Source organism: Lampris incognitus, chromosome 3 (genome assembly GCF_029633865.1).
Source record: "Lampris incognitus isolate fLamInc1 chromosome 3, fLamInc1.hap2, whole genome shotgun sequence".
Lineage (NCBI taxonomy): Eukaryota > Metazoa > Chordata > Actinopteri > Lampriformes > Lampridae > Lampris > Lampris incognitus.
In genome coordinates, this window is record NC_079213.1 from 36,488,233 (window position 1) to 36,501,275 (window position 13,043).

Consider the following 13,043-nt stretch of genomic DNA (forward strand, 5'->3'; position numbering starts at 1 on the left):
TTCCGTCTTTGTCCTCGGCAGACTGGCGGGGAGGTCACGCCCCCTTCAGCAAGACCCGCCCCTCTCCCCCGCCAGACCGCGGACATGGCTGTTCCCGAGCCAAATTCCCTGCACTTTATTCACCAACTTAAACAATATGGCACCATTTTATTCATCTTAACAACAAAAGAGCTATTAAGACGTTTACGTTACTAGGTGAATTTAATATGCTGCACATAACACAAACTCTGGCACTGTAAAATGTCATCTTTTTGTTTATTTATCCCTTTTATTGTTGTTTTCTATTGTCTATGTCTTTGTTTGTACCGTTGTATATGAAAATGTGTTCAATAAAGAATGGAGAAAAAATGTCTATTCCTATTTTCTGTAGATAACGCTCTCAAAATTCCGTGTTTGTTTGGTAAATTTCACATTCACAAATCCAAGGTGATGGGCTCCAAGCCCAATATTCCATCATTTCACATTGATCTGATATTCTTTTCCAAGTCCTCCCCCAAAATAACTTCCAACAGAAAGGCAAAGCAATCATCTCTCATCTTGGAAGAAAATATTAAACACATTAGATAAACGAACAGCTTATTTATCTCGTTTGTTTCTGAGACTCCCAACATAGTGGCTCCTATCATCATCTGATCATCAAGCCCATACGTTCATCTTTGTGTCAGCCTTTCCTTGTTTATTTTATTCCTTTTATTGTCTCTGTGTTGCATTGTATTATATTTAGACTAACATTACTTGTGTTTTGACTCTCCCCTGTACTGAATTTCTGACGTTGTATTGTTGCAATGGAAAACACAATTGTGGATGATAAAAAATGAATAAATAAAATGTTAAAAAAAGGTTGTTCAGCCTAAAATAAATATAAACTGTCTATTCCTATTTTTGTGTTTCCAAACATAACCCTCTTAAACCCAGGCTTCACAAAGACCCCAATTCATTAACTGATCATCAATAGATAGAGCTGACTGTCAAGTCTATATTTGAACGTCCATATCCCCGTAGTTGTTAGATATGTTGCTTTAGCATCATGCAGCGATGCCTATAATGACTCACGATACGCCTCTCTGAAATATTAACATTACTCATCCAACTGAACCAAACCCCAGTTTTAGATCGCAAGCAAATCATAATTAGAGAACACCGAATATACTAAAGAAACACACACAAGCTGACATTTTCACTTCACTCACCACACTGCAGCACACCAAAATGAGAAAGGGGCATATTTAATAGCCAAAAGAAATATATGCAGGATACATAAAGAGAAATGATAAGGTCAATTAATGTACATTACGTTACCAATTCAGTAAAAAATAATCAACCAGCTAGTATATAAAAATATCCCAAGCATATTGAGGAACATTTAGGAAGGTTTGGAAAGCATACTTTTCCAAAGTTATTCCAACTTTCTGGTATTCTTGCATATCGCCCAGTTGTTTTGTATTTTGTCCCTCTACCCCCATGTAAAAGTAAATGCACAACCTAAAATGACTGAAGGCTTCTGGGCATTAACAGTGAAAACTGACTCTCTTTCCACTCGTGGTTGCAGGGCGTCCGTTTACCACCATCCTAATTCAGGACTTAATTCAAGGCTGATCAAACTGCTATATGTCCATTCCGAGGCAGGATATTGTCCCACACGGCTGGGCCCCTCATGTTATTCAATATTCCCCATTTCAACATCCTGCGTGGATGCAGCTGGTTTCTTCTTTTTGGATGGTGCTGATGTGGAGGCCCGTTTCTTCGTTTCCATGGTTGCTTCAACTAAAGTGAGACAACAGCAGACAAAACACGCACAGGGATCACAAACAGTGCATCGTGGTCCATTTTTGAGTCTGGTTTTGACAACAGACAAACAAAAGAACAGCGTCACTGTATCTGTTCTAAGAATATTTTTGGAAAAGATGAAAAGTGATAATTCTGTTAAGCATCCTTAAAAATCATTGCAACCCTTAAGACATTTTGTAGGCTAGCTTTGCTAGGCTAATTAACAGCTACAGAGTGGCTAAACTGTTATTTAACAGCCCGAAAGCAACACATGAACACTAAAGCTTGGTGCATTCAAAATTAACCCTGAAATTATTTTGCCAAAATACATTTGTACCAGGTATCATTGCCCCCCCCCCTTTCTCCCCAACTGTACATGGCCAATTACCCCACTCTTTCAAGCCGTCTCTGCTCCACCCCCTCTGCCGATCCAGGTAGGGCTGCAGACTACCACATGTGGTACATATGGCGTTGCCAGCCACTTCTTTTCACCTGACAGTGAGGAGTTTTGCCAGGGGGATGTAGCGCATGGGAGGATCACGCTATTCCCCTCAGTTCCCCCTCTCCCCTGAACAGGCACCCCAACCGACCAGAGGAGTGTGGAGTACAAAATGTACTCCATATGCACTCCGTATGTACTCTGTAGTTTTCTACTTCTCTGTGTGTATGAAACTTCTCACTCAATGCAGACACACATACCCATTGTTCTCATGCGTGCCCCCATGGGCTCACATAGCCATTTTATCATGATTGCACCCCCTTTGCCGCGTCCCAGGCACTGGGACAGCAAAGATAAGAGTAATGGACATACAGACACTCATCAGTCACAGAACATCATTAACTCAGATGGTTTCCTGCATACCTTTGTAAGACGACACCTTAGTTAAGGCAGGAAACACAGGGTATGATGCGACGGACTCTGCTATAAAAAACCACTACCTCCAGCCCAGAGGCAGAGCATATCCACACAAACGAACCTCTGTGTGGTCTTATGTCTCTCCATCTGCAGATGCATTAAAGATTCTCTGTTTGCTCCAGTATTTGTGTGGTGATTATTCTCCCCAGGGGTTGCCGGGGCAAGAGCCCATTTAAGGATAAAGGAAAATCCACAACAGGAGGCGCTAGTGCAGCGACCAGGACACATACCCACATCCGGCTTTCCACCCGCAGACACGGCCAGTTGTGTCTGTAGGGACTAGTGATGGGAAGTTCGGCTCTTTTCAGAGAGCCGGCTCTTTTGGCACAGTTCCCAAAGAAGAGCCGGCTCTTTCGGCTCTCAAATGGCTCTTAATTTAGTATAATTTGTAGCCTCATATTTTAGCCTAACTTGGCAACTATGAATGGTTTGTGTGTTGATAAACCCTTTTGCATTCAGTGTTTCAGAGACCCGGTAGTGAGAGGAGTTGCTCCAACCCTAACAACAGGGAAGAAATGGACCCCAGCTGCAGCTGTGCTGGAGGCGAAATCTGCCCTCCGCCACCGAGACGTAGAAGGTGGCAGAGGTGAAGGTGCGCCCTGTGGAAGTGGGTTGTAGGGGCTTTGTCGCCAGCTCCACAGCAAAACTCCTGAGGGAACTAGGAGTCAGGGGGCAGGCCCACAGGAGAGTGATCAAAGAGCTAGCCAACACTGCTGAGAGGAGTAGCCACTGGATCTGGATCAAAAGGAGAGACGCCGTCTGGGCTGCCAGGGTGAACAGCTAACCACAGGTCACACACCCAGGACCGATCAACCTGTGGTGGGCCTGCCTCAGCGGAGGGTGTCTTGTGACAAAAGGCCGAAACACCCTGTGATGCTGGGGTACACAACTGATGATGTGTCCTGGTGGTGGCAATGTCACCTTGGCAGACATCTCCAGTTTAATTCCCACTGAAACTGTTGCAGTGCAAACACTAGGGATTTTAACAACCAGTCCTTTTTTGAATCTTTATGAGAAGCCTTATAATTGCCTCATTTTGTGCATTTGTTCTGTTACAAAAGCAGGCATTCTTACTTTTGTTTAATATTTTAATCAAACTTTTAATTGCACAAAAACAAATGAACAAAACACTGCAAACAAATCCACAGAACAGAACCAGAACAGAACAAAAAACAGAACCAAACTCACTAACCAAACAGTATGAATGTCCTCAGTGCAGGTTGGCATTGAGAAAAATCAGATGTCTCAGCTTGGATGGGCTAATGCGATTTCTCCTTTCTGTGAGTATCTGCCCTGTTTTTGAGAATATTCTCTCGGAAGGAACAGATGTTGCAACAATACACAGTCTCCCCTCCATCACCTTCACCAGGCGTGGGAAGACTGAGGCCTTGGCCTGCCACCAGCTCAGTGGGTCTTCTGATCGTTGGATGAGGGGCTCCTCAAGATAAGATCTCATCTCCATTACAGCATCAGCTATAGGATTTCTCCTTGCAGCATCTCCTATAGCTCTTTCATCAAAGAGCCTCCACACAGCAGAAGTTTGTGGCTCCTCCTCCACTTGGCCCTCTAATGGTGGAGCTGGCTGGCTGCTAGGGGTGCATTTTGCTGCTGCTACACTTATTCTCTGAAGTGCCTCATCAACAGCTCTGTTGTCACTGAATGCAAGCTTTTTAAACCTATGATCCAGTAATGTGGTTTCTGAGAGGACAGTGTTGAACTCCATACGCAGAAATTTTCGGTCCATGGCTGAACAAAGAGCCGCAACCAATTCCTTCACTTTCTGCACGGTTACTGTCCGTTGGTGTTGGGCTGTCACCCACCGCAGACCTTTGCAAAGCAGGAGCATTTTGGAGGCTGTGATATGGCTGAAGGAGAGAAAACAGCAACTTTTAAATTTAGGCTTTTTTTAAATTATGTGGCATATTGCTTTTTTCAATTTAGTTTTATCTATTATATGTGTTGTTTCTGCAATGTATAATAGTGACTGAATAGTAGTAGAGAAAAAACAATTGTCCAAGGTACCTGTCTGCACTTATCTCCACAGTCACCTCCTCAAATGGTTGCAGAACGGTGCAAACCTCTTTCACCAGCTCCCATTCCTCTTGACTTAACATATCAACAAGGGCCAGGGTGGAGATGATGGCATCTTTTGTTTCAAGAATGCGTTTCAACATATAAAATGTTGAGTGGCACACTCTTGTTTGGGCCTCAGTTCGGGCAACTCCATCTGGCGCTGTGTGGACTTCAGCCTCTCTGCAGCTACTGCGCTTTTGTAGAAGAACTCCACAATAGCCTTTACCTTGTCCACGGTTGTTTTCACCACCTTCAGGGCATCTTAATCATCAGGTTTAATGTATGCGCCAGACATGGGTGGTGGGTCGACTTCAGAATTTTTATGGCTTTGGTGATGTTTGCAGCATTATCACTCACACAGCATACCACTTTGTCCTCTACTTGCCACTCTTAATAGCTCCTCTGCCAAGTTTTCTGCAGTGTGTCTGTCAGACACAAAACTCAAAGCAGTCCAGCAGGTAAGATGTCATCTTGTAATTTTCAATAAAGTGGCAAGTGACAGACATGAAAGAGCAGGTGGTTCTGGAGGTCCAGCAGTCAGTTGTCAGGCAAACTGATGGAGCTTTTTTCCACTCTTTCTTGCCATAATGCACGTTCTGTGTCATATAGTTTTGGGATCATTGTTTGGGACAGTGTTTATCTACTGGGTAGAGTGTACGTGGGATTTAAGGCTTTGACAAAACTTTTAAAGCCTTTGTCCTCCACAATGGAAAAGGACTGGAAATCAGTGGCAATCATTTTAGCCATCTCCTCATCAATACTGTGCTGTTTGGCTGGGGTTATGTGTTTTGGTATAAACTGACTTATTTTGCTTTGAGTTGCAGTAGGAGGGGTTATACTTGCATTTGTGGGGACGGCAGTAGATGCTGCAGCAGTTGTTGTTGGTTTGGGACCAGGTACACCAGGGTCAGTAGACGTTGAGCCAGCTTGCCCTCTCTCCTCCAACTGCACTGTGGGATGGACAGTTCTGATGTGTCTGTGCAGGTTTGTGGTGGAACCTGCTCTTGATGTTATTTCATTTTACAGTGAAGGCACTGTGCTCTGCTATTCCCAATATCTTTAAACTGCAGCCAGATGCTGCTTCGTTTACGGGTGTCACTCATATTTACGTGTTTTCGCAATGCGACGTGACGCACTCGCACTCTCCTCCTTACCGCTGTCTGCTGTCTCACTCAGTCACTGACTGAGGGGACAGACGTCTGTCCTCTCTGCTTTCACATAATGGTATGATCCTATATCCTCACATGTGATTGGCCGCATGGCCGCCATGCTGCCAATCAAAACAAAGTTGTGCCGTGAGCAGAGCTGAGCCACTGAGAATGAGAGCTGAGCAGCGAAAGGAAAAAAACTGGGGAGCTGGCTCTCACTCCATGGGAGTTGGCTCTTCTGATTCACTACAAAGCATTGGCTCTTAGAGCCGCATCTTTTGCGCATGACACATGTGCTTTTGCGCATGTGTCAACGCTTGACCAAGCCGGAGGTAACACGGGGATTCGAACCGGCAATCCCCATGTTGGCAGGCAACGGAATAGACCGCCATGCTACCCGGGCGCCCCAGGTACCATTGCTTGTTGATGTATGGAAGGCTAATCATGGTCAACTGTATCTGTGAACCTGAATCTATTAGACCCTCATAAAAACATAGTCAGACAGGGAGAGGGACGTGTGTGGAGCAGCATTGTGACAAGTCAAGCCTTCACATTGGATGTTGCTTGCTACACTACGTTGTTTGAACCAACTACCGTGGTAGTAATTATTAGCAGCCCTGCATACAGACAAATCCAACATGATAAAAATGGTTCCTGATTGGCGGCACTGTGGCACAGTGGTTTGCGCGGTCGCCTCACAGCAAGCAGGCCTGTGTTCGAGCCCCGGGGTAGTACAACATTGGTGGGTCAAGCTGGGTCGTCCTCTGTGTGGAGTTTGCATGTTCTCCCCGTGTCTGCGTGGGTTTCCTCCGGGGGCTCCGGTTTTCTCCCACAGTCCAAATACATGTAGATCAGGTGAATTGGCTGTACTAAATTGGCCCTAGGTATGAATGTGTGTGTGTGTGTGTGTGTGTGTGTGTGTGTGTGTGTCGGCCCTGTGATGGCCTGGTGGCCTGTCTAGGGTGTCTCCCCACCTGCTGCCCAATGACTGCTGGGATAGGCTCCAGCATCCCCAGGACCCTGAGAGCAGGATAAGCGGTTCAGGTAATGGATGGATGGATGGCTGGATGGTTCCTGATCATTGTCTGTGGACAAGGCTGAATGGAGCTCTCTAACCCTAAACACTGCATGAATGTGGTGGGTTGGGTGTGTTCAGAAATGTAAAAAGAAAATATCTAATTAAACTCACTGCAGCATCAAATTCTCATCTGTAAAAATGATGGAACAGACAGACAGAAACGGTCTGACCCCAAACGAACAGGTGTAGCACTACCTTCCATGCCAGCGTTTTCCCTCTGCATGTGGTGAAGCTGTTTGAGGAGCTTGCGTTTCTTTTTCCCAGATAAAGTGATGTTTGCTCGTGGGCTAGAGCTGAAAGTGAAACGAGAAAAAAAAACCTCAACACACAGCAAGATTCAGATGGCACTCATGACTGCACGGTAACAACATGTGCTCTGACCCGGGAGCAGCCTGAGAGCAGAGGCGTGATGCTCCAACACTGAATTGAAACTAGACGGTCACATACGGATCTCCAGTGTTCTACAAACGCCTGGTCATCATCGGCTGTCAGTCAAATCAGGAACACTTTGTCATGTCACCTCATGTACTTGCACACAAGAAATGAAACGAAATGTTGTTTCTCCAGTTTAGGGACAGTGAAAATGTTTTGTTTTTTTTTTAACATGATGGAAATGTGTGTTCTTGTAGTTTGGATATATGTGTTCTTGTAGTTTTTTTTTGTAGTTTGGATATGTGTTCTTGTAGTTTTTTTGTAGTTTGGATATGTGTGTTCTTGTAGTTTTTTGTAGTTTGGATATGTGTGTTCTTGTAGTTTTTTTGTAGTTTGGATATGTGTGTTCTTACAGTTTTTTTTTGTAGTTTGGATGTGTGTTCTTGTAGTTTTTTTTGTAGTTTGGATCAGAGCCCTAGAAAGAGAGAGAGGTGGACGTCAATGGGCCAATTATTTAACAGCAATGGCGGATCATGGGAGCCCCGAATAGTTCCAAACAGTGCGCATAGAATATGTGTCACGTTGGAATATATCTATATCGATATATAAATGTAAAAATCTGAGAATATTAGTTAGTAGTTACCAGAAATCGCGGCTAAGCAGTTCATTTAAATGACCCGCCAAGCTTTGTTTGGAACTATTCGGCGGCTACATGAACCACGTGATGAGAGCCCGGATAGTTTCAAACAGTGCACATAGAATATGTGTCATGTTGGAATATATCTATGTCTATATATATAAATCTAAAATCGGAAAATATTGGTTAGTAGTTACCAGAAATCACGGCTAAGCAGTTCATTTAAACGACCCGCCAAGCTTCGTTTGGAACTATTCGGCGGCTACATGAACCACGTGACCCTCTCGCGTTCTGACCCCTCATTGACGCAACTCTCTCTTTCTAGGGCTCTGGTTTGGATGTGTGCGTTCTTGTAGTTTTTTTTTTGTAGTTTGGATATGTGAGTTCTTGCAGTTTTTTTGTAGTTTGGATATATGTGTTCTTGTAGTTTTTTTTTGTAGTTTGGATATGTGTGTTCTTGTAGTTTTTTTGTAGTTTCTTTTTGTAGTTTGGATATGTGTGTTCTTGTAGTTTTTTTGTAGTTTGGATATGTGTGTTCTTACAGTTTTTTTTGTAGTTTGGATGTGTGTTCTTGTAGTTTGGATCAGAGCCCTAGAAAGAGAGAGAGGTGGACGTCAATGGGCCAATTATTTAACAGCAATGGCGGATCATGGGAGCCCCGAATAGTTCCAAACAGTGCGCATAGAATATGTGTCACGTTGGAATATATCTATATCGATATATAAATGTAAAAATCTGAAAATATTGGTTAGTAGTTACCAGAAATCACGGCTAAGCAGTTCATTTAAACGACCCGCCAAGCTTCGTTTGGAACTATTCGGCGGCTACATGAACCACGTGATGAGAGCCCGGATAGTTTCAAACAGTGCACATAGAATATGTGTCATGTTGGAATATATCTATGTCTATATATATAAATCTAAAATCTGAAAATATTGGTTAGTAGTTACCAGAAATCACGGCTAAGCAGTTCATTTAAACGACCCGCCAAGCTTCGTTTGGAACTATTCGGCGGCTACATGAACCACGTGACCCTCTCGCGTTCTGACCCCTCATTGACGCAACTCTCTCTTTCTAGGGCTCTGGTTTGGATGTGTGCGTTCTTGTAGTTTTTTTTTTGTAGTTTGGATATGTGTGTTCTTGCAGTTTTTTTGTAGTTTGGATATATGTGTTCTTGTAGTTTTTTTTTGTAGTTTGGATATGTGTGTTCTTGTAGTTTTTTTGTAGTTTCTTTTTGTAGTTTGGATATGTGTGTTCTTGTAGTTTTTTTTGTAGTTTGGATCAGAGCCCTAGAAAGAGAGAGAGGTGGACGTCAATGGGCCAATTATTTAACAGCAATGGCGGATCATGGGAGCCCCGGATAGTTCCAAACAGTGCGCATAGAATATGTGTCACGTTGGAATATATCTATATCGATATATAAATGTAAAAATCTGAAAATATTAGTTAGTAGTTACCAGAAATCGCGGCTAAGCAGTTCATTTAAATGACCCGCCAAGCTTTGTTTGGAACTATTCGGCGGCTACATGAACCACGTGATGGGAGCCCGGATAGTTCCAAACAGTGCACATTGAATATGTGTCATGTTGGAATATATCTATGTCTATATATATAAATCTAAAAATCTTGGTTAGTAGTTACCAGAAATCACGGCTAAGCAGTTCATTTAAACGACCCGCCAAGCTTCGTTTGGAACTATTCGGCGGCTACATGAACCACGTGACCCTCTCGCGTTCTGACCCCTCATTGACGCAACTCTCTCTTTCTAGGGCTCTGGTTTGGATGTGTGCGTTCTTGTAGTTTTTTTTTTGTAGTTTGGATATGTGTGTTCTTGCAGTTTTTTTGTAGTTTGGATATATGTGTTCTTGTAGTTTTTTTTTGTAGTTTGGATATGTGTGTTCTTGTAGTTTTTTGTAGTTTCTTTTTGTAGTTTGGATATGTGTGTTCTTGTAGTTTTTTTGTAGTTTGGATATGTGTGTTCTTGTAGTTTTTTTGTAGTTTGGATATGTGTGTTCTTACAGTTTTTTTTTGTAGTTTGGATGTGTGTTCTTGTAGTTTTTTTTGTAGTTTGGATCAGAGCCCTAGAAAGAGAGAGAGGTGGACGTCAATGGGCCAATTATTTAACAGCAATGGCGGATCATGGGAGCCCCGAATAGTTCCAAACAGTGCGCATAGAATATGTGTCACGTTGGAATATATCTATATCGATATATAAATGTAAAAATCTGAAAATATTGGTTAGTAGTTACCAGAAATCGCGGCTAAGCAGTTCATTTAAATGACCCGCCAAGATTTGTTTGGAACTATTCGGCGGCTACATGAACCACGTGATGGGAGCCCGGATAGTTCCAAACAGTGCACATAGAATATGTGTCATGTTGGAATATATCTATGTCTATATATATAAATCTAAAAATCTGAAAATATTGGTTAGTAGTTACCAGAAATCACGGCTAAGCAGTTCATTTAAACGACCCGCCAAGCTTCGTTTGGAACTATTCGGCGGCTACATGAACCACGTGACCCTCTCGCGTTCTGACCCCTCATTGACGCAACTCTCTCTTTCTAGGGCTCTGGTTTGGATGTGTGCGTTCTTGTAGTTTTTTTTTTTGTAGTTTGGATATGTGTGTTCTTGCAGTTTTTTTGTAGTTTGGATATATGTGTTCTTGTAGTTTTTTTTAGTTTGGATATGTGTGTTCTTGTAGTTTTTTTGTAGTTTTTTTTGTAGTTTGGATATGTGTGTTCTTGTAGTTTTTTTGTAGTTTGGATATGTGTCTTCTTGTAGTTTTTTTTTTTTGTAGTTTGGATATGTGTGTTCTTGCAGTTTTCAGATATGTGTTTTTGTCTTTGTGTTGCACTGCCGTGGGCGGGGGAAAACAATGTTTCGCTTCAGTTCATGTGCGCAGGTGCACGGAATGAACCGACAAATACATGTTCCTGATTCCTGATGTGCTCAAGAAGTCATTTAGTGTGCGATGCTCTCCGTTGCCAGGACTTTGAAAATAATTTCGTTTGTGCCCGGCATCCATGTTTCAACTTCAGATTACTGAATTATTTATTTCCTTCAAAACAGTTTCATCTCACCAAACCACAGAACATGTGTTGTATTTGCAAACCTACTTAGCTAACTATATCTTCTTCTTCTTCTTCTTTCGGCTTGTTCCTGAACCCGAGTTAAATCTACTGCGTTACCAGTGAGGTCTGAGGGTATACCCAGTTTCGCAGGTGGAATAAACTTCTGCAGAGGTTTCTGAAGAAACATTACTTAACGCTCAATATTACATTGTCCTTTGCACCTGACAGTTTAGGCATGACGACTAAACTGGCGTTTCTCGTGGCCTTCTCAAATAACACACAATAACACCAGACATCATGGAATCTGGAAGGGGATGTGTGGAAGTTCTGACAGCCCGTGTTGATTCACAACATTTTTGCTTACAGAGATTCAAAGAGATTGGCTTGTGACATTGGAGGCATTGTGTTGTGTTGTGTGTGTGTTTTACCTATACAAATTGTGATGTTACATCTGTAATTCTTCACAGGATATTGTGTTAAGTTTATCATTTTTTTGTTTATTAGTAAGGTACAAACATCATTTGTCAACAGTTAGTGCCAGTTGCTTACTTTCTCTTCCTCAAGTGATGGATTGTGGTGAGGCCCTTGTCAATCACTGCCCCAACAATTTGATTCTTCTTCCTCTTCTCTCTGCCAAGAACTCTGCGCCGCTTGAAAAGCTTCTTCCCTAGCTCCTGTGTGAACAGATCGAAGCCACAGAGAAAGATTCTTTGCAAGACATAATTGTGCCAAGACTTAGAATCACAAGACATCACCAAGTTTTAACCCTATTTCCACATATTAATTGTAGTGGCGGCATCTCCATTACATACAAAATACTTCCCAATCTAGTCCGTACTGCTGTAGCAAACTGGCTTACTTCTGCTGGCTTATTGGTGTGTCCACCAGACTATGCAAGTGAAACCTAACTGCATAACTCTTGAGTGCATCTGACTATGTTTAAACAGTAAGTCTTGGAACACTGTTTTAATGAAATGATCCAACACTGAGCATAAATCTGACCAGACCACGTCCTTACAAGTTCCCCCTTTTTTTACTGATTGTACATTGAGACAACGCAGATATTGGAGTAGTTTTAACTGCCGCACAGAAAAACCTCTGCTTTTTCATTTGTTCACCATCCAACTTCTTCACTGGCGTTTTGGCAGCAGAGCCACACGCTATGCTTCCATGGCCAGTAACCCACCGAATCAACGACAACCTTCCTAAAATAATATCACCCCCGTAAAACAACTCGTCACACGTAAAGCTTTGTATTTAATTGTTTTACTTGAACTATGTGCGGCATAATACCGACTCACTTACTGTTTTGGGTCTGTTTATTTTCCCACTCGGTGCTCCCATGTTGGCTTCCCTACTCACATGTGTCGTCTTCTTCTTCTTTCTTGCTCACGTGTGTTCTTCTTCTTCTTCTTCTTCTTCTTCTTCTTCTTCTTCTTCTTCTTCTTCCTCTTCTTCTTCTTCTTCTTCTTCTTCTTCAGCTATATTGGCGGTTGGCAAACGACGATTTGGTACATTACTGCCACTAACTGGAATAGTAAGCGGACCGGAATATCTATTTACGTAATAAAAACAAAACAAAACAAAACAAAACATGTCTTCTCATGTAAACTAGTTATTTCTCAGGTCTCTGGGAGGAACTAAAAGTCTCTTTCAGCACCTGCTGCACACCTTCTAGAGAAGCTCCTATAACACCCAGAAATGTCCTTGCTGCATCTACAATTTTGTCAATTCTCTCCGATTTTCTTTGTACTAATTACCGTTGCCAAAAAATGCCAAAAACATCACCTGGTCCTTACAAAAGCAAAACTCAGCATACTTCCTGGCTGACTTGTCCTCACTGGGTTCTTGTCCCACATCATTCTCGTTGTTCCTCGCCATTCTTGTAGCTGTCTCATCAGTCGACAATCCTTTTTCCACTACCATCTTATTCACTTTCCTTTCCTTAATTCTTTTTGGACACTGTGCTGATCCCGT

The 13,043-nt window shown here is 42.6% G+C and overlaps 1 protein-coding gene across 2 annotated transcripts; it reads right to left on the minus strand.

The window, feature by feature from the left end:
- Window positions 1–1,216: 1,216 nt before the first annotated feature.
- Window positions 1,217–12,503, minus strand: c3h11orf98 (chromosome 3 C11orf98 homolog). Of its 2 annotated transcripts, XM_056277609.1 has the most exons (5): window positions 12,372–12,503; window positions 11,616–11,740; window positions 7,178–7,275; window positions 6,879–7,028; window positions 1,217–1,764 (listed from the first exon to the last, which is right to left on the minus strand). In XM_056277609.1, exons 1-5 carry the CDS (start codon window positions 12,408–12,410, stop codon window positions 1,658–1,660), a joined length of 519 nt encoding a protein of 172 aa, XP_056133584.1. In that variant the 5' UTR covers window positions 12,411–12,503; the 3' UTR covers window positions 1,217–1,657. The 2 variants fall into 2 exon arrangements, with proteins under 2 accessions (XP_056133584.1, XP_056133585.1); XM_056277610.1 differs by lacking the exon at window positions 6,879–7,028.
- Window positions 12,504–13,043: the final 540 nt, after the last annotated feature.